Raw genomic sequence first — 23,919 nt, forward strand, 5'->3', positions numbered from 1 at the left:
CAGAACCAGTTGTTTAAAAATTTGAATCCCACCCTTGCCATGGACATCCAGTTGGTTTCAAGCCTCAGGTAGAACTCATAATCTCCCAGTTTCTCTTTAATTACTAATAATCCTCAATTTTTGATTGTAATGGGATTTTTGGAATTTAAAAATTGAATTTATCATTATATTTAATGCATATATTTATTAATAGCAAGACAATAATTATTTAATGTTAAAAATAGTACTATTTCAATACAGCAAAACTACAGATGAAAATGTTCTTTCACCGGGTCAGAACTTCTATTTAATAATTAGGAAGAATGATACTCTCTGAATGGAATATAATAACTGTGGTTATTTTCTTTTCCTTGTTTGTGCCTATTAACAATAATATAAGTAAGCGCTTTACATTTTAATTTTTTAATTTTTTTTTAAATAGAGACAGTATAAATTATGTTTCTTGCATGGTCCATCTGACCCACTGCTGTTATATTCTGATTCAATTGGAGCTGATTTTGCGTACAGAGCCTCCTGCTCTGGTGTGACCTGGTCACTAAAATTATCTTCCTGTTTTGCAGCGAGGAAGGGAAAGCAGTTCACTCAGTCACTGTTCCGGACACAATCATGGAGTGGAACGCAAATGCATTCTGTCTGGCAGACATAGGCTTTGGCCTGTCTCAATTAACCACAATCAGGGTTTTCCAGCCCTTCTTCACTGATCTGACTCTGCCATATTCTGTGATTCGTGGAGAGACTTTCCGGATAAAGGTCACAGTCTTTAACTTCCTCAAGGACTGTATCCAGGTGAGAGCCCATTTAGGACAAGTCAGAAATCTTACGAAATTTAGGAGGAGGAAATTCACAGTGAGCTTGAGACATGGAGACCAAGACTGCAAACAGAAGCATTGTATTCCTTTCTATGTCTGACAGAGGATACATTCTTAGTAGCCCCAATTTCTTCCCCACAAACCACTGGGGGGGTGGGGGATGAAGTTGATGAAGTACTTTCAGAGGATTGCAAAGCAAAATTCTCCAGAGTTCCTGCCAATTTGAGCTGGCAAAAAGTAGTTTTCTGGAAGTTCTACTGGACATAACCATATTATTCCATCCTGCATATGTAAGCTCAGCAGGACAGGCACTATCACTCTCACTGGTCAGCTGGTATTCCTTCATGTGCCCACATTGTGCCTTCCCCTGAATAGTTGCCCTTCGCTAGGCCCAGATGCATAGTTCATCTTGTGTCTCATCCTTCGTGTCTCATTCAGGTGAGAACAACCCTGCTAGACTCTGAGGAAGTGGAGGTGAAACCCTGTCCTGACTGCCCGTTCACCACCTGCTTGTGTGCTGAGGAAGCCAAGGTTTTCTCCTGGAATGTGACAGCTACCCAGCTGGGTAAGACTGTGTTGAATTGGCATCCTTTTAGTTCTTAAGATCAGGAGCACTCAGCAGAAGTTACAGTGAAACTTTGGTGGGACAGGTGGGTGGGGTCAGCTTTCTAACTTTCTAACTAACATTTTGTCACGTTGAAACATCTGTTAATGTTGAAGTGGAACCAGGACTGAGGACAGATTCATGAACATAGCCCATACCTCTGTCTGTTCAAGAGTCATTCAGCCCCTCTGGAGAGAGGGGAGGAGCTGGCATCACGACGGTACGGTCTGCAATCGAGCTCTAAGATTGCAGCCGATATCTTCGCCCCTGGCTGGTCCAAACGGACCTAAACCGTCCCGTAGGGATGGTGATAGTGAAGGGCACATCCTGTGGATCCCAGGGACACCACAAAGTCCCTGGTTGATCCAGGAGAAGTCCTTTTTGCCGGCGGCGGAGAGGCAGCCCCAATGCTGCTGAAGTCGGGACAGCTCCGGAAAGGAAGAGGCTGAAAGAGAAAGTGTGTTGGCTGGCTGAGAATCCTTTTTTTAAAATTAATATTCTGAGACTTGAAAGGACACTCTGAATATAAGAAGAAATCTGTGAGATTTTTTGACAAAATGGAATAAGCGGCGATTTTTAAAGGGAGACGTCAAAGTGAGGCTTGGGTTTTTTTCCCTTACTGTTTTTTTTCTGGACTTTATTGCTACTTAACAGTTAACCGGATTGAATTATATTTTTTATATACATTTACTTTTTTATTCTCCTTCTTGATTTCTTAATTTTTTTTTAGACTAGAGGCTCCCTTTGGTTACATTTTTTAATATATATATACATGTATATATTTTCTCTTTTTTTTTTAACCTAAATTACGTTTTTCTGGGAGGAGGGGGAAAGTGAGAATTAAGAAATTTTGTAACACTGCCAACTAGAGGCTTGAAAATATTTTATTTGAAGTGGAGAGAACTGTGAAAGACTCCTTCTCAAGGACATTTCAACTTGATAAGATAGAGGGAAGAGTGCGGCAGAATATTATTACAGGTGTTCTTCTGGATTTCTATCAACAACTTAGCACTTGAGGCTTGGCTTTGAAGCTTGTGGAGAAGAGAGTCATAATAAGAGCCTTGGACAATTAAATAAAGTGCAGTGTGTTTTCTTATTTTCTTTCAGTTGTGTTACCCCTCCTTACCAGCTTTTCTGTAAACTCTAATTTTAGCAATATTTCTATGTTTGCTTTTTATTTTAAAGGGAAAGCCTCAGAATTTTTCTCCTTTCCTTTTTTTCCCCTTTTCCACTGGGATCTTTGCTTTTTCCATCTATGCTGTTGGATTATTTTGGCTTTTTTTACTACTATTGAGATTTCTTAACTGGATTAAGGTGTGAAGAACCTGAAGAAACTTTTCTTTTCTTTTGTTCTTTTTTATTTTTTATTATCATTGGGCTTTTTTCTTCTTTTTATTTTTATCTTTTATTGTGGATTATTTCATAATTGGATTAGGGTCCAGAAGAACCTGAAGAATTCTCTTTTTCTCTTTTTCTTTTTTCCTTTTTACCATCGGGCTTTTTACTATTGGCTTTTCCATTCTGGATTATAATTGGCTACCTTACCAACTGGATTAAAGCCTAAAAAGAATTTGAAGGTCTTGAATCATTTAAAATGGGTAGGAAACTTATACCTTCTGTCGTCTCTACCTCTAATTTGGCCTCCCCACCATCTGGAGGACAACGTTTAATCCAGACAATGTTAAAGCAAGATAAAGAACAAGAAAAAGTGACTTTACAGATAATTATTCAAGGAATCCAAGATCTCAAGATAAAATCAGATACTATTGAACAAAGAATAGAGAAGACTGATGAAAAAGTGGAAAATATTCAACAAATGATGGTGAAGTATGATGAAAGATTCCAAAAAATCGAAGAAGAAGGTAAACAAAGAGAGGAGAAGATTGGAAATATTGACAGCAGACTAACAGTGGTTGAGCAAGACAAAAGTGGGATGCTGAAGTGGGAGATGGAGAGGTCAGAATTTTATCTCAGATTTCAAAATATAGAGGAAGAAAAAGGACAAAATTTGGCTGCAACAATGATAGAAATTTTGGCTGATGCTTTGGAAATAACAGAGGAAAAGATGATGGATGGAGTAGATGAGGTATACCGAGTTTTCACAAGATATGCGATGAGAAACAACTTACCAAGAGAAGTTCACATCAGATTTACCAAAAAATCCATCAAAACACAAATATTACAAGCGGTAAGAGAGAAGACGTTGAAATACAAAGGCAAAGAGATCGTGGTTTTAAAACAAATACCCAGAAGAGTGAGAGAGATGAGAAGAGAATATCGATTCTTGACCAAAATGCTATTGAAAAAGGAGGTGAATTATAGATGGCTGATCCCAGAAGGACTAATGTTTACATGGCAAGAACAGAGACATAGAATTGATTCAATTGAGAAAGCAGAACTTTTCTATGCAGAATTTTTCGGAAGGAGAGAGGAAGAGGCAGAGAAAGAGGTCTCATCAATTGAATTCCAAGAGGAACAAATGGGGACTGAAAAAGAAGAAGGCGCAGTAGGTGGACAGGTGGATATCAAAGAATAACGTGAACCAAGATCTATGAGAGCTGTCAAACCTAACCACAAAATATAATCATGGAAGAGAAAAAACTGATTACAATGAATGGACTTAATTCAGCCCTTAAAAAAAGGAAATTTTTTCATAAATTAGAGAAATTAAAGTTTGATATAATTTGTTTACAAGAAGTACACATTAAAAAACAACATGAACAATTGTTAGTACAGCCAAAATTAGGGAAAATATTTTCTTCTTTGACTCAGTGTAAGAAAAGAGGAGTGGTTTTATACATCAAAGAGGCTACCCCAGCAAAATTGATTTATACTGATGAAGATGGAAGAGTATTAATGGTGGAAATAATGGACAACAATATAAAATACTCTTGATTGCAATTTATGCTCCGAATGATAAACAAGAAGAATTCTATAAAAAACTACACATGAAAATAACTGGACTGGACTATGCCAATATAATTATGATGGGAGACTTTAATGGAATTGTGGATAATAAACTGGACTATATAGCAACAATAACAAAGCAAAATAGAAAGATTCTCCCTAAATCCTTTTTTAAAATGACAGACGAATTAACCTTAAAGGATATATGGAGAGAAAGAAATGCTAAAACTAAACAATACACTTTCTATTCAAATAGACATTTATCATGGTCCAGATTAGATATGATTTGGATCTCAACAGAATTAATACCTAATATTCAAGAAACAAACATTGAAACAAGTACTTGGGCAGACCATAACCCAATGACAATTAAATGGAAGGGACAAAAAAAAAAGATCGAGATGGACGCTAAATAATACTATCTTAAAGGAAAAATATTTTATGCAATGGATTGAGAAAGAATTGGCTTTTTTCTTTAGAGAAAATAAAAAAGAAGATACTTCAATACAGAATGTTTGGGATACAATGAAGGCATATGCCAGAGGTTTGATAATAGATTACATAAGAAAAAAGAATATCAGGAAAAGGCAAGCCACTAAAGCCTTGGAAGACAAGTATAAAAGACTTGAAAAAGAATTACAGAAAATGCCACAGAAAAAAAGATATCAAATTGAAATTGGACATAACTAAACATAAAAAGGGTTTAATAGAGAAAGAAGAACTGGCACAGAAAATTAGAAATGCTAAACAGAATTATTTTGAAGATGCAAATAAACCAGGTAGATGGCTAGCATATAAATTGAGAAAGGAGAAAGAATCAAGGAAAATATTGCAGTTAATAGATGACCAAGGCCAAGTTTGTCATGGTAATAAGGAGAAAAAGGAAATTATTCGAGACTTCTATGGGCAACTATACAAGCAAGAGAATATTGATGAAGAAAAAGTCAAACAGTATTTACAGAATGCTAACCTACCCAAGATATCTAAAGAGACTGAAGAAATGCTAGAAAGTAATATAACAATGATGGAATTAACTGAAGCACTTAAGAAACAAAATAATGGGAAAACACCAGGTCCAGATGGGCTTCCAGCAGAATTTTATAAAACATTACAAGAATCACTGAGCATTCCATTGTTAGAAGTCATGAATGAAGCTATGTCAAAGAAGATGATACCTAAAACATGGTCAGAGGCTTATATTACACTTATTCTAAAAGAAGAGGCTGATCCACTGCAAATTAAGAACTATAGACCTATTTCTTTATTAAATGCAGACTATAAAATCTTTGCTTCAATTTTAGCAGAAAGACTTAAAAAATATTTAAATAATTTCATTCATCCAGACCAAAATGGATTTCTGCCAAAGAGACAAATTAGAGACAATATGAGAGTAATCCTGGATACTTTGGAATACTATGAGGCACATCCTGAAAAGCAAATGGCTTTGATATTCCTAGATGCTCAAAAGGCATTTGATAATGTGAACTGGAGATTTATGTTACTACTACTGGAACAGATGGGTTTTGCCAGAAAATTTATTCAAGCAATAGAAGACACATATCATAAACAAACGGCAAAGGTAATGATGGAGGGAGAACTTACAGACTTTATTAATATAAGAAAAGGCACAAGACAAGGATGTCCCCTTTCTCCCTTGCTATTTGTATTGACCTTGGAAGTGTTGAATAGAAATATTATAGATGATAAAAGCATAAAAGGAATGAAAATTAAAAAGGAAGAATTCAAATTGCAAGCCTTTGCGGATGACTTAGCCTTTTTTTTGGAAGACCCTTTAGAAACAGCTCCAAAGCTATTGGAAAAGATAGAGACATATGGCGAGGTGGCTGGTCTGAAAATAAATAAAGATAAAACAAAGATTTTGACAAAGAACATGCTACTAAGACAAAGAGAAGAACTGGCAGACCTGTCGAAAATCCAAGTCATGAACAAGATCAAGTATTTGGGGATATACTTGACATCAAGATGTAGTACATTAAAAGAGAATAATTATGTTAAACTTAAACAACAGATAGCCTTAGATTTGAAAAAATGGGAAAACTTACAATTGTCATTAATAGGGAGAATTTCAACAATCAAGATGAATATTTTACCCAGAATCTTATATTTGTTTCAAACAATACCAATTAGGCTCAGAAAAGACTATTTTGAAGACTTAAATAAAATTGTGCTGAAGTATATATGGCAAGGTAAGAAAGCGAGAATAAAGCTAAAGCTTTTGCAAGATGCTAGAATTAGAGGAGGTTTTGGCCTGCCTAATTGGGAGTTGTACTATCAAGCTGCAAATTTGATGTGGGTCAAGGAATGGATAACACTAAGAAAGCCTAGATTGTTGACACTAGAAGGTCATGATTTGCTGTTGGGTTGGCACGCCTTTTTATGGTATAAGGGAACTAAAACACAGGGTTACTTTAGAAGACATTATATACAGGAGTCTTTGTGGTTAAACTGGGAGAAGATAAAAAGACAATGTTATTTGAAAATTCCAGTTTGGTTATCGACTATTGAAGCATTTTTTTATCCTATAATTTATAAGAAGGAACGAACAGTTAGATATGGGGAACTATTGGATGAAAAGGGTGAACTTAAATTGATACAAAATCTAGAGGAACAAGGTATAAAGATGAATTGGTTTTCATATGTGCAAATACACTCAAGTTGTGATGAAGATTCTAAAACAGAGGGATTTTATGATAAACAGACGGATTTAGATAAGATTTTGACAGGTACTGATGAAAAGGTGATTAAAAAATTATATGGTTATTTACTGGGAATTAAGCTAGAGGAAGAACAAGTTAAAGAAACTATGATTGTTTGGGGGAAGAATTTTGGATATGGGATTGATTTAGAGAAATGGCAAAAACTATGGTTGCAAAATTATAAAATGACAATGTCAACAGCTTATAAAGAAAATCTGTATAAGATGTTTTACAGGTGGCATTTTCCCCCGACAAGGACAGCAAGAATGTTCAAGAATAAATCTGAAAAATGCTGGAAATGTCATCAGATACCTGGCTCATACTGCCATATGTAGTGGACCTGTGAGGATGCTAGAAAATATTGGACTAAAATCCGCATATGGTTGGAAAAAATGACAAAGAAACACTTAGATTTGAAACCGGAGTTTTTTTTTATTGGGAATCTTACCAGATACATACAGTAAAGACTTGAAATATCTGATTGTAAATGTATTAACAGCGGCTAGGATTGTATTTGCAAAAAATTGGAAAAATGAGAAAATTCCATTGCAGGAAGAAATTATTAAGAAAATATTGGAATGTGCTGAGATGAGTAGATTGACATTTGAAATTAGAGAGCAAGAGGATAAACAATTCTATAAAATTTGGGACCTTTTCTATCAATGGTTGGATGATAAAATAGAATATTTAGAATGTTAGATAATAAGGAATATCTTTGCTTTTTCTTTTTCTTTTGTTATCATATTTATAAAGTGTTTCTAGGATAGATTTGGTATGATTATATGATTTGCTATAGAATAAACTACCTAAATTATAGTTATCTCATAAAGTATGAATAAAATTATAGTCAAATAATTTTCTAATAGTGATACTAGGATACATAGGTTTAGATTGATAATATGAGTTATTATGTAATGTAACTATAATTGAGACTACGAAATGAATGCACAAAACTGATGAACCAACCGACACACTGTTTGTATATATGTATGGAAGAGAACTGATGCTTTTATGTTTTGTTTGTTTTAAAAATCAATAAAATTGTTTTTTTTTTAAAAAAGAGTCATTCAGCCCCTTTGCACTCAGATCTGTATCCAACTCCATTGATGGGCAGATGCAGAGGTGACCTTGGCATTGTATTTGCAGTATCTATTAATGGTGGTAGTAAATTGTAGAATGGGTTTTGGACAAAAAGGAAGCAGCCATTGTTGTTCACACTAAACTGATGTCTGAAAGTCTGGAACTAGTTGTTCTGTATTGCTTTTGTCTTCTTGTAGGGCATGTGAACATCTCAGTAAGAAGTGAGGCTGAGGAGACCCAAGCATTGTGTGGCAACAAGATCTCTGTCACTCCCACGCATGGCCAGTCAGACACAGTTATCAAATCTTTACTTGTCAAGGTCAGTGAAGACATCAATCAAACTCTAGTTCAAGCACCAATCAATATCACAAAGGGGATAAAAGATGAGAACCATACGTGAAGTTCCAATTAAACTTATTCATTACTAACACGCCTATGCTCAGTAATCAACTTAACGCTTAGCATTATCTTTGTGTAAGTTAAGAGTCAGCAGAATTCAAGAAAGGTTAGACTTAAATCATTTTGTGGCTATGTAAAGACTCTTGGCCAGGATGGGCAATTAACTTGGGACTGTTGTGGAGGGCCAAACCAATAGCTCCAGACTATGGTCTACCCATTCACCCACAAAGTTCTGCTTCAACTGAGGTGATGGTGGGTGGCCAAGCCGAGGTCCCCTCACGTTATTCAGATTAACAGAGTTGGAAGGGACCTTGTAGGTCATCTAGTCCAACCTCCCCCTCAGCCAAGCAGGAGACCCTACACCATTTCTGACAGATGACAGTCCAATCTCTTCTTGAAAGTCTCAAATGATGAAGCTCTCACAACTTCCAAAGGCAAACTGTTCCATTGGCTGATTGTTCTCACTGTCAGAAAATGTATCCTTATTTCCAGGTTAAATCTCTCCTTGTTCAGTTTCCATCCATTATCAAACATATGATTGCATTGACTTTTTTGGCTGCCGCTGCACACTGCTGGCTCATATTTAGCTGGTTGTCCACTAAGACTCCAAGTTCCCTCTCATAGTTACTGTTATTAAGCCTGGTTTCACCCAGTCTATATGTGTACTTTTGGTTTTTCTTGCCCAAGTGTAGGACTTCACTTTTCTCTACATTGAATTTCATTTTGTTAGATAGGGCCCAGTGTTCAAGTCTGTCAAGATCCATCTGGATCATGAGACTATCTTTTAGGCATTAGCTATTCCTTCCAGCTTAGTATCATCTGCAAATTTGGTAAGTTCCCCTTCTATTTCCTCATCTAAGTCTTTTATGAAGATTTGCCATCTTAAGATTTTAACATACCAACAATGGGATTAAAGGTGGAAAATGAGTGCATTCCTCTTCTATTCCCTCATCTAAGTTGTTTATGAAGATATTGAAGAGTACCGGGCCTAAGACAGGCTGCTCCAGGTGAGGGGTGAGCACTGCACAGATGAAGAAAAGTATTTTCTCTTCTTGTCCTCCCATGGCCACCAGCTAACTGATAGAGCACACGGCGATTCTACAGAGCTGAACCAACCTAGGGGTTTTCTCCCACTCCCTGAGATACACTTATTTACAGATGTGGCCTGAAGCTGTAAATTGCCCAGGTCTGCTCTAGGCTCTTCCTCTTGACTTCACTCCAGATTCTTCTTCTCTTTCTCCTGTAAACCCAGAAATGATTTTGTAAAAATGGGTGATACTGGGATTATTTTCTTCAGTGTCAATACTTTTGAATCTTGCAGTGTTTTCAAGGCTACATCCAGGTTCATGGCTGCTCTTCGTTGCCCAGTCACAGGCTTGGCATTAAGAAAGTTCTCCAAAAACACACCATCAAATAACCCATAATTCGTTTTTCTTTCCACAGCCAGAAGGTGTCCTTGAAGAAAAAGCCCAGAACACTTTCCTATGCTCTTCATCTCTTGTTTAGTGTTACATCTCTTGTTTAGTGTTACTGTATTTGTGGTGAGTCCACAGAGAAGATCAGCCTGTTTCTCCGAGAACCAGCTCTTCTATAAGAAGGCAACACAATGATATGTCTACCTGATATAGGACAGCTGGAAGGAGCTACGGGGAAAGGCAGTGTGTTCTTTAGCTGGGAGAACTTCAGAAATGTGTGTTCTTCCTGCTCCGGTCTTTATGCAGGCCAGCTATAAGTGCTACCTCTCATGCTCAGGTTCCTATTGGAAAAATGAGATGATTCTGTCCTGCACAACCAACCACTTGTTTGATAGAAAAGAAATGTTCTGAGTGCTTGCAAAATGTTGTATGCAGTGAAATTTATCACAACTACATTTTTGTAGCTATTCTAATTCTGCATTTTTATTCACACATGTACTCCCTCCAGGAGAACCAGCATCTGAAGAAGTTTTCCTAACAATGCCAGAAGCAGTTGTGCAGGATTCTGGGCGGGCCATTGTATCTGTCATTGGTGAGAAAGATGTCTTCTTTTGCAAAGAGAGAGCAGACATGGCAGCAGGCTTAGTGCTTGACCATCACATGTTTTGTAGATATTTGAAAGGAGGAGCATTGAAAACGGAATGCTGCATGTGCATTGTACTCTCCTATGCAGGTGAAAGTTGGGCAGCCTTGATTGCCAGACAAAGACAGGTTTTAAAAGCATCCTAGCCATGCATCTGCCATGGGCTGGCTTACTGAGGAATAGCATCTCAGCAAGTGCTCCATGATGTCATGTATTGGGCCCATGCCTGCCTGGCCAATTGTTTTACAATTCAGTTTGCAAGAACTTTCCTGAATGTAGTGTTTCAATCTCTAGGAGGAAGAGAAAAGTTTTCTGGATTTGAAGGAAGGCAGATCTTTCATATTTGCTCCTTCTATTTTGTTATATTCAGGAGACATTATGGGAGCTGCGCTAGAAAATATAGACCAACTGCTTCAGATGCCCTTTGGCTGTGGTGAGCAGAATATGGTCAAGTTTGTTCCCAACATCGTTGTACTCCAATACTTGGAAGAAACCAATCAGGTGACTCCAGAATTAAGGAATCAGGCAATAGAGCACATGAAGAGTGGTGAGTTGGGTCTGTCTCTTATTTGGAAGGTCTTCTGGGGAGGCCAGGCTTTGCAAGTACCAGGTGGCATCCAGGGACCAGATTAAGTCAGGACCTAACCTGCCATCCCATGACCATCCCTCCTTATACCAGTCATTTTTAGTGAATGTTAAATGCTTTCTGCATTTTTACATCTGGGAAGTTATTTTTATGTCTGAAGATGATGCTTTTGGATTGAAATTGAAGAGCGCCAGCAGAGTCACATAGGATCAAGATAGACCTGAGAGCATTCTTTCTTCCTTATTCTGCAGGATATCAGCGGCAGCTGCTTTATAAACATGATGATGGACTTGAGCAGAACAGCCATTTTTCTCAGAATGTTCTCTCCCATAAATTCACCAAATGACAGGAGGAAATACTTTTGGAGTTGCCAGCAGGCTACTATGCCTTCCTCAAACAGAAGCAGCACGATCTCCCCCCCCCCCGCCCGCCCAATATTATTAGGAGGACACTTTCTGGGCCTGCCCTTTCATCCATCTACTATCATTCATCTACTTTTCTCTGGCTATTTGTCATAACTCTCAGGTGACCAGATGGCAGCTGCAAGATCATGAGCAGGTGACTATGGAGAAGTTGAAGGTGCTGCTACTTCTTCAGTATTCTCTCCCCACCTCTCTCTTTTCTGCTGCCCAGGCTGACTGCATTTGTGGCCAAGGCTTTTGGCCAGGCAAAGTGCTACATCTATGTGGATGAAAGGCATATTCAGAATGCTGTGGACTGGTTGAGGAAACATCAACTTTCCAGTGGCTGCTTTGAAAGTGTGGGGAGGCTCTTTAACAATGCCCTGAAGGTAGGAACCATGTGATCTGAGGCAGTAGTGTAGAAATATACCTCTGTGAAAAAAGGTGAATCATGTGAATCAAGGTGTCAGGAAAAGGGCCCTTGTGACTTCTCTTGCTGGCTTCTTCTCTATGTCCACAGGGTGGTGTGGATGATGACCTCTCTCTAACAGCTTATATCACTGCTTCTTTGCTGGAGCTGCACCTAGAGAAGAATGTAAGTTTTTGGAGACTTTAATTTTCATGCAGATCTCTAGGACATCCCTAGGAAAGTCCTGAGAATTTTGGGGTGGCCCCAATGTACCATCTGCCTCCAGGTTTTTCAGGCAGGGAAAGAGGAATTGCAAGAAACTATTTATGGACTTTTGGAGGTGCAAAAACAGGTCTGAGGTAAGAAGAACTCAAGTCCTGACTGGACGGGTTTTCTGCTCAAACATAGTAGCTCTATGTAGATCACAGAGAATAGGGTATTTGTATAAGCCGGGGTTGGCAACATGTGACTCTGGAGCCACATGTGGCACTTTGACCCCTCTGATGTGGCTCCCTGCTGAACTGGTAAACTTCTTCTGCAGTTTGAAAAACTGACTGATCCCACCATGGGCTGGCCCTGCCCCTTTCCCCTCCCCTCCTCTCTCCTCCCCTCCCGTCACTCCTTGCCTGGCCTGAGAAGGTAAGGGTGACAGCGGGGGATGGAGAAGCGTCCGAGGCTGATTCTCCAGTGCCTCATCTCTTGATAGATCTTGTGGGTGCTGCTTCTGGCCCTTCTTGGTGCTGGGCGTGCCTTGGTCGCTCAGGGAGGAGCATGACCTGTTCTCCACCCCAAAATATTGGCCTGACCTGGCCAGGGCTGACACTGGCCTCGCTAACATGATGACTGGTGGGGTGGGAATGGGATCCAGTAGGAAGGGAAAAACACAAACGGGGGTGAACACAATGCCCTTAACCCCCCTCCCCCCCTCCAAGGGGACCCTTTGGCTTGTCAGGGAATTTTTCATAGAATTAGTTAACCAATCTATCTGCATGTATATCCCAACTTTTCACCCAAGTAGCTTCTGACAAAGGGTAGCCTTTCCATAGCACCAAATATTTTAATCGTCCTCAGTGTAATCTAGAATTGAGGATTTTCTTTATTTCATAATGTGTCTCACCCTGTATAATCAGAGGTTTGGGGGGTGCTGCTGGTATTGGCCTTAGACTTGACCCTACAGCAGGCTTCAACAAACTACTGTGGAACACTGGGCGTACTTTTCCCAACAGCTGAGGGAGACTTAATTGGATTGACACTGGATTGATTATCTTAGATATAGGGAATACACCCAAGAATTCAGGGCCCAACTTTCTACTAGGAAGTTTCAACTTGAGATATTTAGTTGACAAAAACACTTTGTCCCCTACTTTAAATGGTGGTTGGAGGGATCTATGTTTGTCTGCCTGTTTTTTATATTTCTCAGCAGCTTCAGCTAAAGCTTTTTTCATATCCTCCAAACCTTTCTTTAATGATTCCATCCATTCTGTTAAAAGACATGGATGTTGGGGATTCCCTACATAATTCTGGCATAGAGACAAAATCCATGCCAGAGTGGATTTGGAATGGAGTCAAGAGTATGCTGCTGTATACTGCATTATTGTAAGCAACTTCTACAAATGGTAATAGTTCTTCCCAGTTCTCCTGTTGATAATTTACATAGCATCTAATGTATTGTTTCACCATGGTGTTCGCTCTTTCTGCGGCACCATTGCACACAGGATGGAACGCTGAGGAAAGCCCTTGGGATGACCCAATGGACTTCAAAAATCCTATGAGGTACTCTGTGGAGCCTATCAATATGCTTCACTAATAGTTTTGCAAGTTTCTTAGCTGAAGGTAGTCTGTTACATGCTATAAAGTGGGCTTGCTTAGAGAATAAGTCGATAACAGTCCAAATCACAGTACTTCCTCCACTCTCTGGTAACTCTACGATAAAGTCCATCACAATTTCTTCCCACTGTTTTGTTGGTTCAGCTAGTTGTTGAAGGAGGCCAGGGGTTTTTCCAGTTCTGTGTTTCATCATGGCACAAATTGAGTAGCTTTTCACATAGTCCTCGACATCACTTTTCATTTTTGGCCACCAGAACTGTCTTCTGTCTAAATGTAGGGTTTTTAAGAACCCAAAGTGTCCCCCCAACCACAAGTCATGGCTATGTTTCAGTACCATCAGTCTTAGGATATTGGGTACATAAATCTTTGTTCCTTTCCAAGCCAATCCTTCATTCATTGTCAAATTGAGTTGATGTTCAACAAACCATGGATCGGTTAAAAGTGCTGCTTTCAACTCGGCTGTCAGTTTGTCTTCTAGGCATCTGGGGCTGCGTTTGGCTTGGGCTTGGGCGGTTACTTGGCCTGCAGGTTGGGCTTCTGATGTCATGGTTTGCACTACCTCCTCCCAGTGACTGTCAAATTGGAGTTTTCTCAACAGTGTATCCACCAATATGTTTTTCTCTCCTGAGATATATTTCATGTTAAAGTTTAATCTCTTGAAGTATTGAGCTCAGCAGACTTGTTTAGGCGATAGCTTCTGAGGTGTTTTTAGAGCATCAAGGTTCTTATGGTCAGTCTACACCTCAAAAGGCTTCTTCACTCCTTCCAGGAAATGCCTCCAAGATAGTAAAGCCCATCGCACAGCAAACGCCTTTTTTTCCCAAACTGCCCACCTATGCTCTGTGTCTGTCAACTTTTTGGACATATAAGCACAGGATTAGCTGGTCTTGAGAGTTCTTCTGGAGAAGAATTGCTGCAACAGCCACAACACTAGCATCAGCTTTCAATATAAATGGTTTGGTTGGATCCAGATGCTGGAGGATAGGCTCAGCGGCAAATAGGTATTTTAATGTTTCAAAAGATTTCTGACAGTTCATTGTCCAAGTTGATTGGGTTTTGGTTTGGTCGGGGAAGGCCCAGTTTTGAGTAACTCTACTAAAGGAAGGACGACCTCGGCAAACAAAGGAATAAATTATCTATAGAAATTTGCAAAACCCCAGAAGCTTTGAAGTTGTTTACGTGTTTTGGGGGGGTTGCCAGTCTAGCACCACCTTCACTTTTCCAGGGTCCATCTCAATCCACTGGTTAGAGACTCGGTAGCCCAGATAATCCAATGACTCTTTATGTTATGTCATTTTGACAGCTTTACATATAACTTGGGGGCTAAAAGAATTTTCAGTACTTGCCTGACCAATTTGACGTTCTTCTATGGTTTTGCTGAATATAAGAATGTCACCAGGTAGACAAGGACCCTTTTGTACAGGTGTGGATGTAACACTTCATTGATTAGTTGCATAAATACCACGGGGGGTGGGGGGTGGGACTGGAGTCCAAAAGGCATGACTCGGAATTAGAAACTAGCCAGAGGGCAGTTGAAAGCAGTTTTCCATTCACCTTTATGCGAACTTGGTAGTAGGCTTCTCTCAGATCTAGCTTGATAAATATCTTGCCTTTAGACAGGTGATTTAATAAGTCCTTCATTGAGGGGGAGGTGGTACATGATTTTTATTCACACACCGTTCATGCCCCTAAAGTCCACACATAATCTCAAGTCGCTGTTGAGGTATTTCCCATTAGGAAAATGAGTGCACTCAGGGAAACATAGTGAGAGTGGTGATGAATACCACACAACCAGCACACAGATACACAGAATAGTAAAATGTAAGTTTTACTTCCAGTAAATGGGTAAACAAAGTCCAACAAACAGTCCAAATCATACACAGTTAAAGCAGTTAGAATTCAAAACAATCAGTCCAGGGATAAGTCCTTTTCTTTACCAGTATCATAAACGAAGTTCAATAAACAGAGTTTGTGAACAGTTGCAAGACTCACAGCAATTCAAGCAGAATGATGATCAGGCAAAAGGGAAACAAACCAGGTTTCTTGCTCCATCTTATGGCCATTGGAGGAACCTCAGCCAATCACAATTACAGCATTCTCTTAAAGATACAACAGTATTAAATGACTATCCTGGTTTATATATTGCCAACTCAACTTTTAGGTGACTATCATTCCTAACATTTTCCCCTTTGGGTAGGACAATATATAAAACTTTACAGTTTAAGTCCATATTCCCCACAGCAAGCCTTATGTTTTACAGTGCCTTGGGGTTTCATAAAATGATCTGCAATGTTATTCTCTGACATGCAGTACTCCAGTTTAACCATTTTACTTTGAACACATTGTCTCACATTCAGAAATTATAGATAGGTGTGTTTTGATCTTGTCTTTACAGTGAGATTGGAAGCCATCTGAATTGCTGATTGGTTGTCTTCATATACAACAATAGGTTCCTTTACATTACTTCCCACATCTATCATTAGTTGTTTATAACATACTAAGTCCGTACATAATAGAGACAAACATGAGAATTCAGCCTTCATTGTTGATAAGCTTAGATGTTTTTGTCAAATAGACTGCCATCCAATTAACACCTTTTCTAATAACACTACAGTACCTGACGTTGATTTATGTGTAGGTATGTCTGTAGCAAAACTTGCATCGGCATATGCAGTTAAACTTAGTTCATCCTTAGGCTCCAAATATAATGCATAATGAATTGTTTAAGATATTTCAACACACGCTTAGTAACTTGCCACTGCCTTTCAGTTGGCTCAGCGTTAAACCTGGCTAATTGGTTGACACTATATGCTATATCTGGCCTAGACCAATTACTAAGATATGATAAACTACCAATTAATGATTGATAAACATCTTTAACAAAAACAGGACTTTACACATCACTGTGGCTAAACTCCTGGCTCATTGGTGTCTTAGCCAGTTTACAAAGTTCCATTTTAAAGTTCTTCAGTAACTGGTTAATTTTATATGCCTGTGAGATTTTGTAGCCTCCCTTAGTTTTATCTGTTTTCAAACCAAGATACTGTTTAATCTCACCTAAATGTTTGATTTTAAATTTCTTCTCTAACAGTGAAATAATCCCAGTAGCTTCTTGCTCAGTGTTAGTGATTAATGCTGTCATCAATGAACAATAGCAAGAATGAAACTACACCATCACTTTCCTTTTTGAATAAACATGGATCAGCCATGCCAGCTACAAAACCTATCTTTGTTAATTCCTTCACTATGCACGGTTCCATTCATAGCCTGATTGCTTCAAGCCATTAAAGACACTTTTTTAATCTCCAGCAATCAGTTTTGTTATCAGTTTTTATCCCCAAAGACTTCTTTAAATATAAAGTATGTTGCAACGGTGCATGTAGATATGCCATCTCAACATCTAAATGGTTTATTGTGTATTTATTCTTAGCTGCCCACACTAATGCTGCTCGTAATGTGGTAGCCTTCAGACTAGGTGCAAACACCTCATCGTAGTCATTGGCCTTGCGCTACTAACCTGGCTTTATGAGTAACAGTCTCATCCGCACCTGTCTTAATTTTATAAATCCACTTACACCCTATGACATGCTTATCTGGTGGTAACCTGACATTTTCATATGCTTCCAACCTTTGTAAGGATTTCAGTTCCTTATCCATTCCTTCCTGCCAAGCAGCTTGATCCTTAGCAGGATAGTTTCAGTTCATTATAGTCAGTAGGAACTATAATTACTTGGCATGCTATACTAGCCTGATATCTATCTGGTGGTTGTGTTACATGGGTTGAACGTCTAGGCAACTCAGGGCTTACTGGTGGACTCTCCTGTTCCACCTGCTCCTGTTCTTACTGGTAGACTTTCCTGTTCCACCTCCTGTGCCTGTTCTTTCTTTTTAATGGCTATTGATGGTTTAACTAACTCATAGTTAGGGACTACTTGGATGTCGATAACAACATCATTGTTGGCTTCCTGCTCTAGTTTATGCCACCCAACGTGCTCAAGAAATTTAGCACTAGCACTACAGTAAATATTAGCTGTGCCTGGAGCCCAGAAACTAAACCAGTGGTTCCCAAAGTGGGTGATACCACCCCCTGGGGGGGTGGGATGCCTTGGGGGGCACTGAGAGGCAAGGGGGCAGCAGGGGGATGCTAAGAGGTGGCAGGGGGGTGCTGGAGGTGAGCGGCAGGATACAATTCAGGGGTGAGAAAAAATCCTGCTTCCGCTGCATTTGAGGTGAGGCCCCACAGGATCACCCCATTGACTTGCATGCTGTGGTGCAAGGAGTTCAATGGGGTGATCCTGAAGGGCCTCACCCCAAATGCAGCATTGGGAAAGGAGAGCAAAGCCAGAGTGGCTTTGCTCTCCTTTTCAAACATCCCGCCGCTGTGTTCAGGGTGAGGCCCTGCAGGTCCACCCCATTGAGCCCCTTGCACAGGAGGCACCTGCCCAAGCAAGTCCGAACGGAGCATGAAGTCAATGGGGTGAGCCTGAGAGAGGGAAAGAGAGAGGAAAAAGACAGAGAGAAAGAGAGAAGAAGAGAAAGAGAAAAGGGAAAGAAAGAAAAAGGGACAAAGAAAGAGGGGGGTTGGAAGGAAGGGACAGAAAAAAAAAGAAATAAAAAAGGAGGGAGGGAGAGAGGAGAAAGATAATGAGATATCTATGCTAGTCCAATCACCTGCTCCAGCAGGGTTAGAAGGGAGTGTGTGTGTGTGTGTGTTTGTGTGTTTTCTCCTTGTAATTTACCAATACATTTTGGTTTTGCCTTCTTCAGAATTAGCATTGTAATACATTGGGGAAAAGTATTTTTTTAGGGTGGAGGTCTGGTACAATGGATCCTGTTTAAAGCCTCAAAAAAATGTGAGAGCTTCCTGATAGTCTTGGCCATGTTTCATCCACAAAAGCTTTAATTAATAGAAGCCAAAGATGTTTCAATGTGCAGATGTTTCAAAGATGCTGGCAAAAATGTTTCAATGTGGAAAAGGGCCTCTAAACTAGGCCTCATTTCAATCTGATGCATCAGGTCTCTCTCTCTCCCTCTTTCCCCCTCCCCGCTCCAGTCCCTCCATCCCCCCTTTCTTTGTCCCTTTTTCTTTCTTTCTCTTTTCTCTTTCTTTTCTTCCTTCTCTCTCTCTTTCTTTTCAATCTCTCTCTTTCCCTCTCCCAGGCTCACCCCATTGATTTGGTACACCGCTCTGCTCAGACTTGCTTGGGCAGGTCCCTCTAGTGCAGTGGGTTCAATGGGGGGCTGGCACCTAGAACGCGATAGTGCCAGCATATTTGAAAAGTAGAGCAAAGCCAGAGATCGGTAATTTTTGCTGCAAAGAATCACAAAAGCTTCTGGGTTGTGCACAAGAAGGGACACACATGTCAATGCAATTCAGCAACATAAAATAAAGAAATACAAATAAAACAAATCAGCAAGAATCGGCAAAGCATCTCTGATTAGATTTTATTCACTACTAGAATCTAATCAGAGATGCTTTGCCGATTCTAGTCTAATGACCTGCTCCAGCAGGGTTGGAAGGAAGTACGTGTTTGTGCATGGCTGTCAAAACTCCAAAAACAGGTCAAGTAGTTCTGGGGAGGCCAGTCATAAATTAGAACACTTGCTAAGCAATTGGCCATTAAGTGAGGACCACTTGTATTTGGTTTGCCAGTCACCAAATCACGCCCAACCAGTCATGTGACTAGCAAGCCACACCACCATTCACGTGACCAGCAAGCCATGCCCATCCAGTCATGTAACCAGCAAGCCACGCCCTCAAATTAGGCCATGTCCACAGAAATTTGAATCCTGCCCCTGGGTGGGGGGTACTGAGGATGAGTTTGTAGCACCAAAGGGGCGGTGGACTGAAAAAGTTTGGGAACCACTGATCGAAACGATCTATGGTTGGCCTTGTAACCTATGAAAAATAATTTCCTAGCTCTATGTTGCCCTTTCAGTCTTACTTGTGAGGGAATATGCACCCATGCTGGAGCTCCAAATGTGTGTAGATAACTTAAATTTGGTTTTCTGCCATGCCAATAAGTGAATGGCAATTCACCAGTTGTTGCGTTCGCCACATTGTTTAACACATGGTTGGAACACATTATGGCTTCACCCCACAGTGTTTCAGGCAAACTTGAATCAGATAACATAACGCGAGCCATGGCTTGTAACATTTGCCCCCTTCGTTCTATAAACGAGTTATGTTGCGGCCTGTAAGGGGCAGAACACTTATGCTTGACACCAGCCAATTTCAACATCGTTTGGAATCCAGTGTTAATAAACTCAGTCCCATTATCTGTAACTAAGGTAATTACCCTATGTCTCATTTTCCTTTCAACAAATCTTAGCCAGTTAAAGAAATGTTGGAACGTTTCTGTTTTGTTTTTCATTAGATAGCAGAAATCGTACCGTGAGTAATGGTCCATTATACTCAAAACATAGCAGGCACCTCCCAAACTGGGTTTCTTAGGACCAATTATGTCAGCAAAAACAACTGCTAAAGGTTCTTTGGTCTTAAACCCATTAAGTCTGTTTGCAGGAGTAACCTTGCTTTTCTCCTGATTACAGGCATTACAGTTTAAGTACTTGCTATAGGGTTTTAATTTTACTCCCTCTGACAATTTAACAGTTTGTTTCAGCATTTTTAAATTAATGTGCCCCAGACGTCTATGCAGTAAATGTATACATTCGTCATGTGACTTAACATTGTTATAAACCGAGTTAGCCATCTGCAACTGGTCATCATGTATCACATATAAATCATTCTCTAAAGTAGCAGTAACACTTTTACCCTCTTTCTCTATTATACAGTTATCTCCCCTAAAGGTTACTACATAACCAATATTAACTAAAGTCCTTACTGATAACAAATTAAATTTTAGTTTAGGTACATATAACATAGGTAAATGCTCATTTACACATGAACAATATGCAGTACCTTCACCAGATGCTTTCATCTTCCATCCATTTGTCAATGATACATGTTGCTTACTCGCGGACATCTTTACAAACCTCTCTCTATTTCTAGTAATGCACTGCGATGCTCCACTATCAACTACCCACAAATCATGGTTTACAGTTGAATTGCTAGACATAGCTAAATTAATATTCTTCTTAGCCTTCTGGTGATTACCAGTATTCTGTCATTTGCCCTTCTTACATAATCTAGCTATATGTCCACTAGCCCCACAAGAAAAACATTTCCTAATAGTATAGGCAGTTGAAAACAAATCCTCTTCTTGTGGTTGTTTCTCTCTCAGTTGGTCTCTATCCTGCCGTCTTCTTGCCTCTTCTAACAATCGTCCACTTATGTCAGTCAATGTCAGTTCATTTCTGGTCAGGACTTCCAGTGAAAATACGTAATCATCATAACTTTCATCCAATGAGGAAAGAATTATGTAAACCTGATGCAGCTCTGAAAAAATCAGTTCCTTTTCATGTAGCTCTTGAACAGTTCTTTTCATAAAGTTCAAATGAGCTGATATATCTCCACCTTTCAGAAGACGTGCTCTAAACAGTTTACACGTAAGATGTATGTGTGCACCTACACTGTCACGAACATAAATCCTCTTCAAATTCTCCCAACACCTAGCAGCAGACTCTTCTCCACGAATATGGACTAGCTGCTGGTCACTCAGTGTCAGTCCAATTATACAAACAGCTCGTTCATTGTTCCGTTTAAAGTCAGCTAACTTTTTGGCATTGTCCTCATCATTTGGATCCCAAGCATTTACATCCGGTGGATCCTGAACTGCAGCCCATAACCCTTCCCTACACAGAAGTAGACAACACTTCATAGACCAGGAAACATAGTTTGTTCCATCCAACCGGGTTATCAGTGATAGACTTGTTGATGGGTCTTGTGCCATCTTTACCAGGACAGTAACCCACAGTTAAACAGTAGACAGCTGTCTGTATATGGTATTGTGTATTCACACTAACAGTTATCTGAGCCTGGGCCCATAACCATGTTGAGGTATTCCCCGTTAGGAGAATGAGTGCACTCAGGGAAACATAGTGAGAGTGGTGATGAATAACACACAACCAGCACACAGATACACTGAATAGTAAATCAGTAAACTGCAGCCCATAACCCTTCCCTACGCAGAAGTAGACTGCACTTCATAGACCAGGAAACATAGTTTGTTCCATCCAACCGGGTTATCAGTAATAGACTTGTTGATGGGTCTTGTGCCATCTTTACCAGGACAGTAACCCACAGTTAAACAGTAGACAGCTGTCTGTATATGATATTGTGTATTCACACTAACAGTTATCTGAGCCTGGGCCCATAACCGAGTTGAGGTATTCCCCGTTAGGAGAATGAGTGCACTCAGGGAAACATAGTGAGAGTGGTGATGAATAACACACAACCAGCACACAGATACACTGAATAGTAAATCAGTAAATGGGTAAATGGGTAAACAGTCCAACAAACAGTCCAAATCATACACGGTTAAAGCAGTTAGTATTCAAAACAATCAGTCCAGGGATAAGTCCTTTTCTTTACCAGTATCATAAACAATGTTCGGTAAACCGAGTTTGCGAACAGTTACAAGACTCACAGCAATTCAAGCAGAATGATGATCAGCAAAAGGGAAACAAACCAGGTTTCTTGCTCCATCTTATGGCCGTTGGAGGAACCTCGGCCAATCACAATTACAGCATTCTCTTAAAGATACAACAGTATTAAATGACTATCCTGGTTTTTCTGTATATTACCAACTCAACTGTTAGGTGACTATCATTCCTAACAGCCGCCATCTTTTTTTTTCTTTAAACCAGGGGTCGCCAACCTTTTGGATCTCAGGGACCACCAAACTCATACTTTTAAATCCCAAGGACCACTAATACGATTTTTTAAAAAAACCTAATATATTTAATATAATTTTTTTGTTAAATATAAATTTTATACACACACACACACACACACACACACACACTTATTTAATTATAACAAAAATGTAAATGCTCAATGATAACAAAATAAAACGTTCCGGGCTGGAAGCCTCCCTCCACCTGGCACCTTCCAAAGAGACAGAAGAGCGGGCAGAATGTGTGTGTGGGTCTCTGAGCTGAGGGGTCTTGGGGCAACTGCCACTTGGAGAAGCAGAGGCAGAAAGGGGGCTTTGCTCTCCTTGGGGGCAGCGCCGCTTGGCTGCGACTCCAGGGGCTTCTTAGCAGGCATCTGCCTGCAGAAGGACTGCCGCTCTTGGTGATTAATTGGGGGAGGGGAGGGGGACAAAATGGGAGCTCTTTTCAGATCCCGGGGGGAGGATTGAGAGGCTCAGATCTGCAGCCAAGGAAAAGCTGGGGGGTGCTCTTCCAGCATCACCTGGAGACAGGCAAGGAAAGATGTCCCTGGGGGCACTTCTCTCACTTTAGCACTTTGCTGTCAAACCCAGCCACAGCCAGTGATTTGAGGGGGGGGAGAGAAAGCATCTCTTGCATTACCAAGGGAGGAAAGGAGACGAAACAAAGCTCACTCTTTCACAGAGACCTACAAAACACCAATCTACCATGTTCCAGGAGTTCTTCAAAATCATCAAATGCTCCCACTTGCAGTTCCCGTGCCTCCCGGCTCAGGTCCCTGAGATGCATGCTCCCACACACAGCAGCAGCGGCAACAACAGTCCCCTCCCCCAGCACCCACTGTCAGCTCTCCCCATTAGTTTTCTAGCTTTGAATTGCTCCTGGATTTCTCTCTTTCCTCCCTCCCTCCCCCGCCTACAGGAAAGGAAAGGGAGACGGAGCCCTGCACAGCTCTTCCCTTTTCCAGCCCTTGCTGCCTCTTCCCAACATCAAAGCCTTGGAAATGCAGGCAAAGCCACCAGAGCAGTAGCGCCCTGAGTTGCTTTGTTCTCCACTACTGCCTCCTCCTCCTCCAGCACCATTTCCTTCTCTGGGTAGAGCGATTCTTAACTAACCAAGCATGCTAAGGCAACTCAGGACACTATCGCTGCAGCCGCTTTGCCTGCGTTTCCAAGGCTTCCATGTTGGGAGAGGCAGCAAGGGCTGGAAAAGGAGAGAGCTGTGCACGGCTCCATCTCCCTTTCCTTTCCTGCCCGCAAGTGGGCGGGGAGGAAAGAGAGATAGCCGGGAGCAATTCAAAGCTAGAGAACTAATGGGGAAGAGCTG

At 40.3% G+C, this 23,919-nt stretch overlaps 2 protein-coding genes and 1 long non-coding RNA gene across 3 annotated transcripts in view; all 3 read left to right on the forward strand.

Annotated features, from left to right (window-relative positions):
- Nucleotides 1-563: 563 nt before the first annotated feature.
- LOC113444468 (alpha-2-macroglobulin-like protein 1) lies at nucleotides 564-10,022 on the forward strand. The gene is made up of 4 exons (XM_026713244.2): nucleotides 564-786; nucleotides 1,248-1,374; nucleotides 8,315-8,436; nucleotides 9,960-10,022. The coding sequence occupies exons 1-4, from the start codon at nucleotides 607-609 to the stop codon at nucleotides 10,020-10,022; spliced, it is 492 nt and encodes a 163-aa protein (XP_026569029.1). The 5' UTR covers nucleotides 564-606.
- A 215-nt stretch (nucleotides 10,023-10,237) lies between these two features.
- On the forward strand, nucleotides 10,238-11,448 carry LOC148127195 (uncharacterized). Its single transcript, XR_015742054.1, has 3 exons — nucleotides 10,238-10,523; nucleotides 10,945-11,121; nucleotides 11,412-11,448. It is a non-coding gene; the product is annotated as an uncharacterized LOC148127195 (long non-coding RNA).
- Nucleotides 11,449-11,710: 262 nt separating this feature from the next.
- Nucleotides 11,711-23,919, forward strand: part of LOC113444466 (alpha-2-macroglobulin-like protein 1) — a 41,429-nt gene continuing 29,220 nt past the window's right edge. The window contains exons 1-3 of the mRNA XM_087927690.1: nucleotides 11,711-11,718; nucleotides 11,758-11,950; nucleotides 12,082-12,156. Of these exons, the coding sequence (XP_087783816.1) occupies nucleotides 11,711-11,718; nucleotides 11,758-11,950; nucleotides 12,082-12,156 (276 nt within the window). The remainder of the gene's footprint in view (nucleotides 11,719-11,757; nucleotides 11,951-12,081; nucleotides 12,157-23,919) is intronic.

This window comes from Pseudonaja textilis, chromosome 2, assembly GCF_049901715.1.
Source record: "Pseudonaja textilis isolate UNSWEBS1 chromosome 2, rPseTex1.2, whole genome shotgun sequence".
NCBI classification, from domain to species: domain Eukaryota; kingdom Metazoa; phylum Chordata; class Lepidosauria; order Squamata; family Elapidae; genus Pseudonaja; species Pseudonaja textilis.

Excerpts from the sequence above, each read along its gene's own strand:
- LOC113444468 (XM_026713244.2), top strand. The coding sequence starts at position 607 with ATGGAGTGGAACGCAAATGCATTCTGTCTGGCAGACATAGGCTTTGGC. Across the intron at positions 1,375-8,314 it reads TGTGACAGCTACCCAGCTGG|GGCATGTGAACATCTCAGTA; the intron begins GTAAGACTGTGT and ends GTCTTCTTGTAG. Across the intron at positions 8,437-9,959 it reads TCAAATCTTTACTTGTCAAG|CCAGAAGGTGTCCTTGAAGA; the intron begins GTCAGTGAAGAC and ends TTCTTTCCACAG.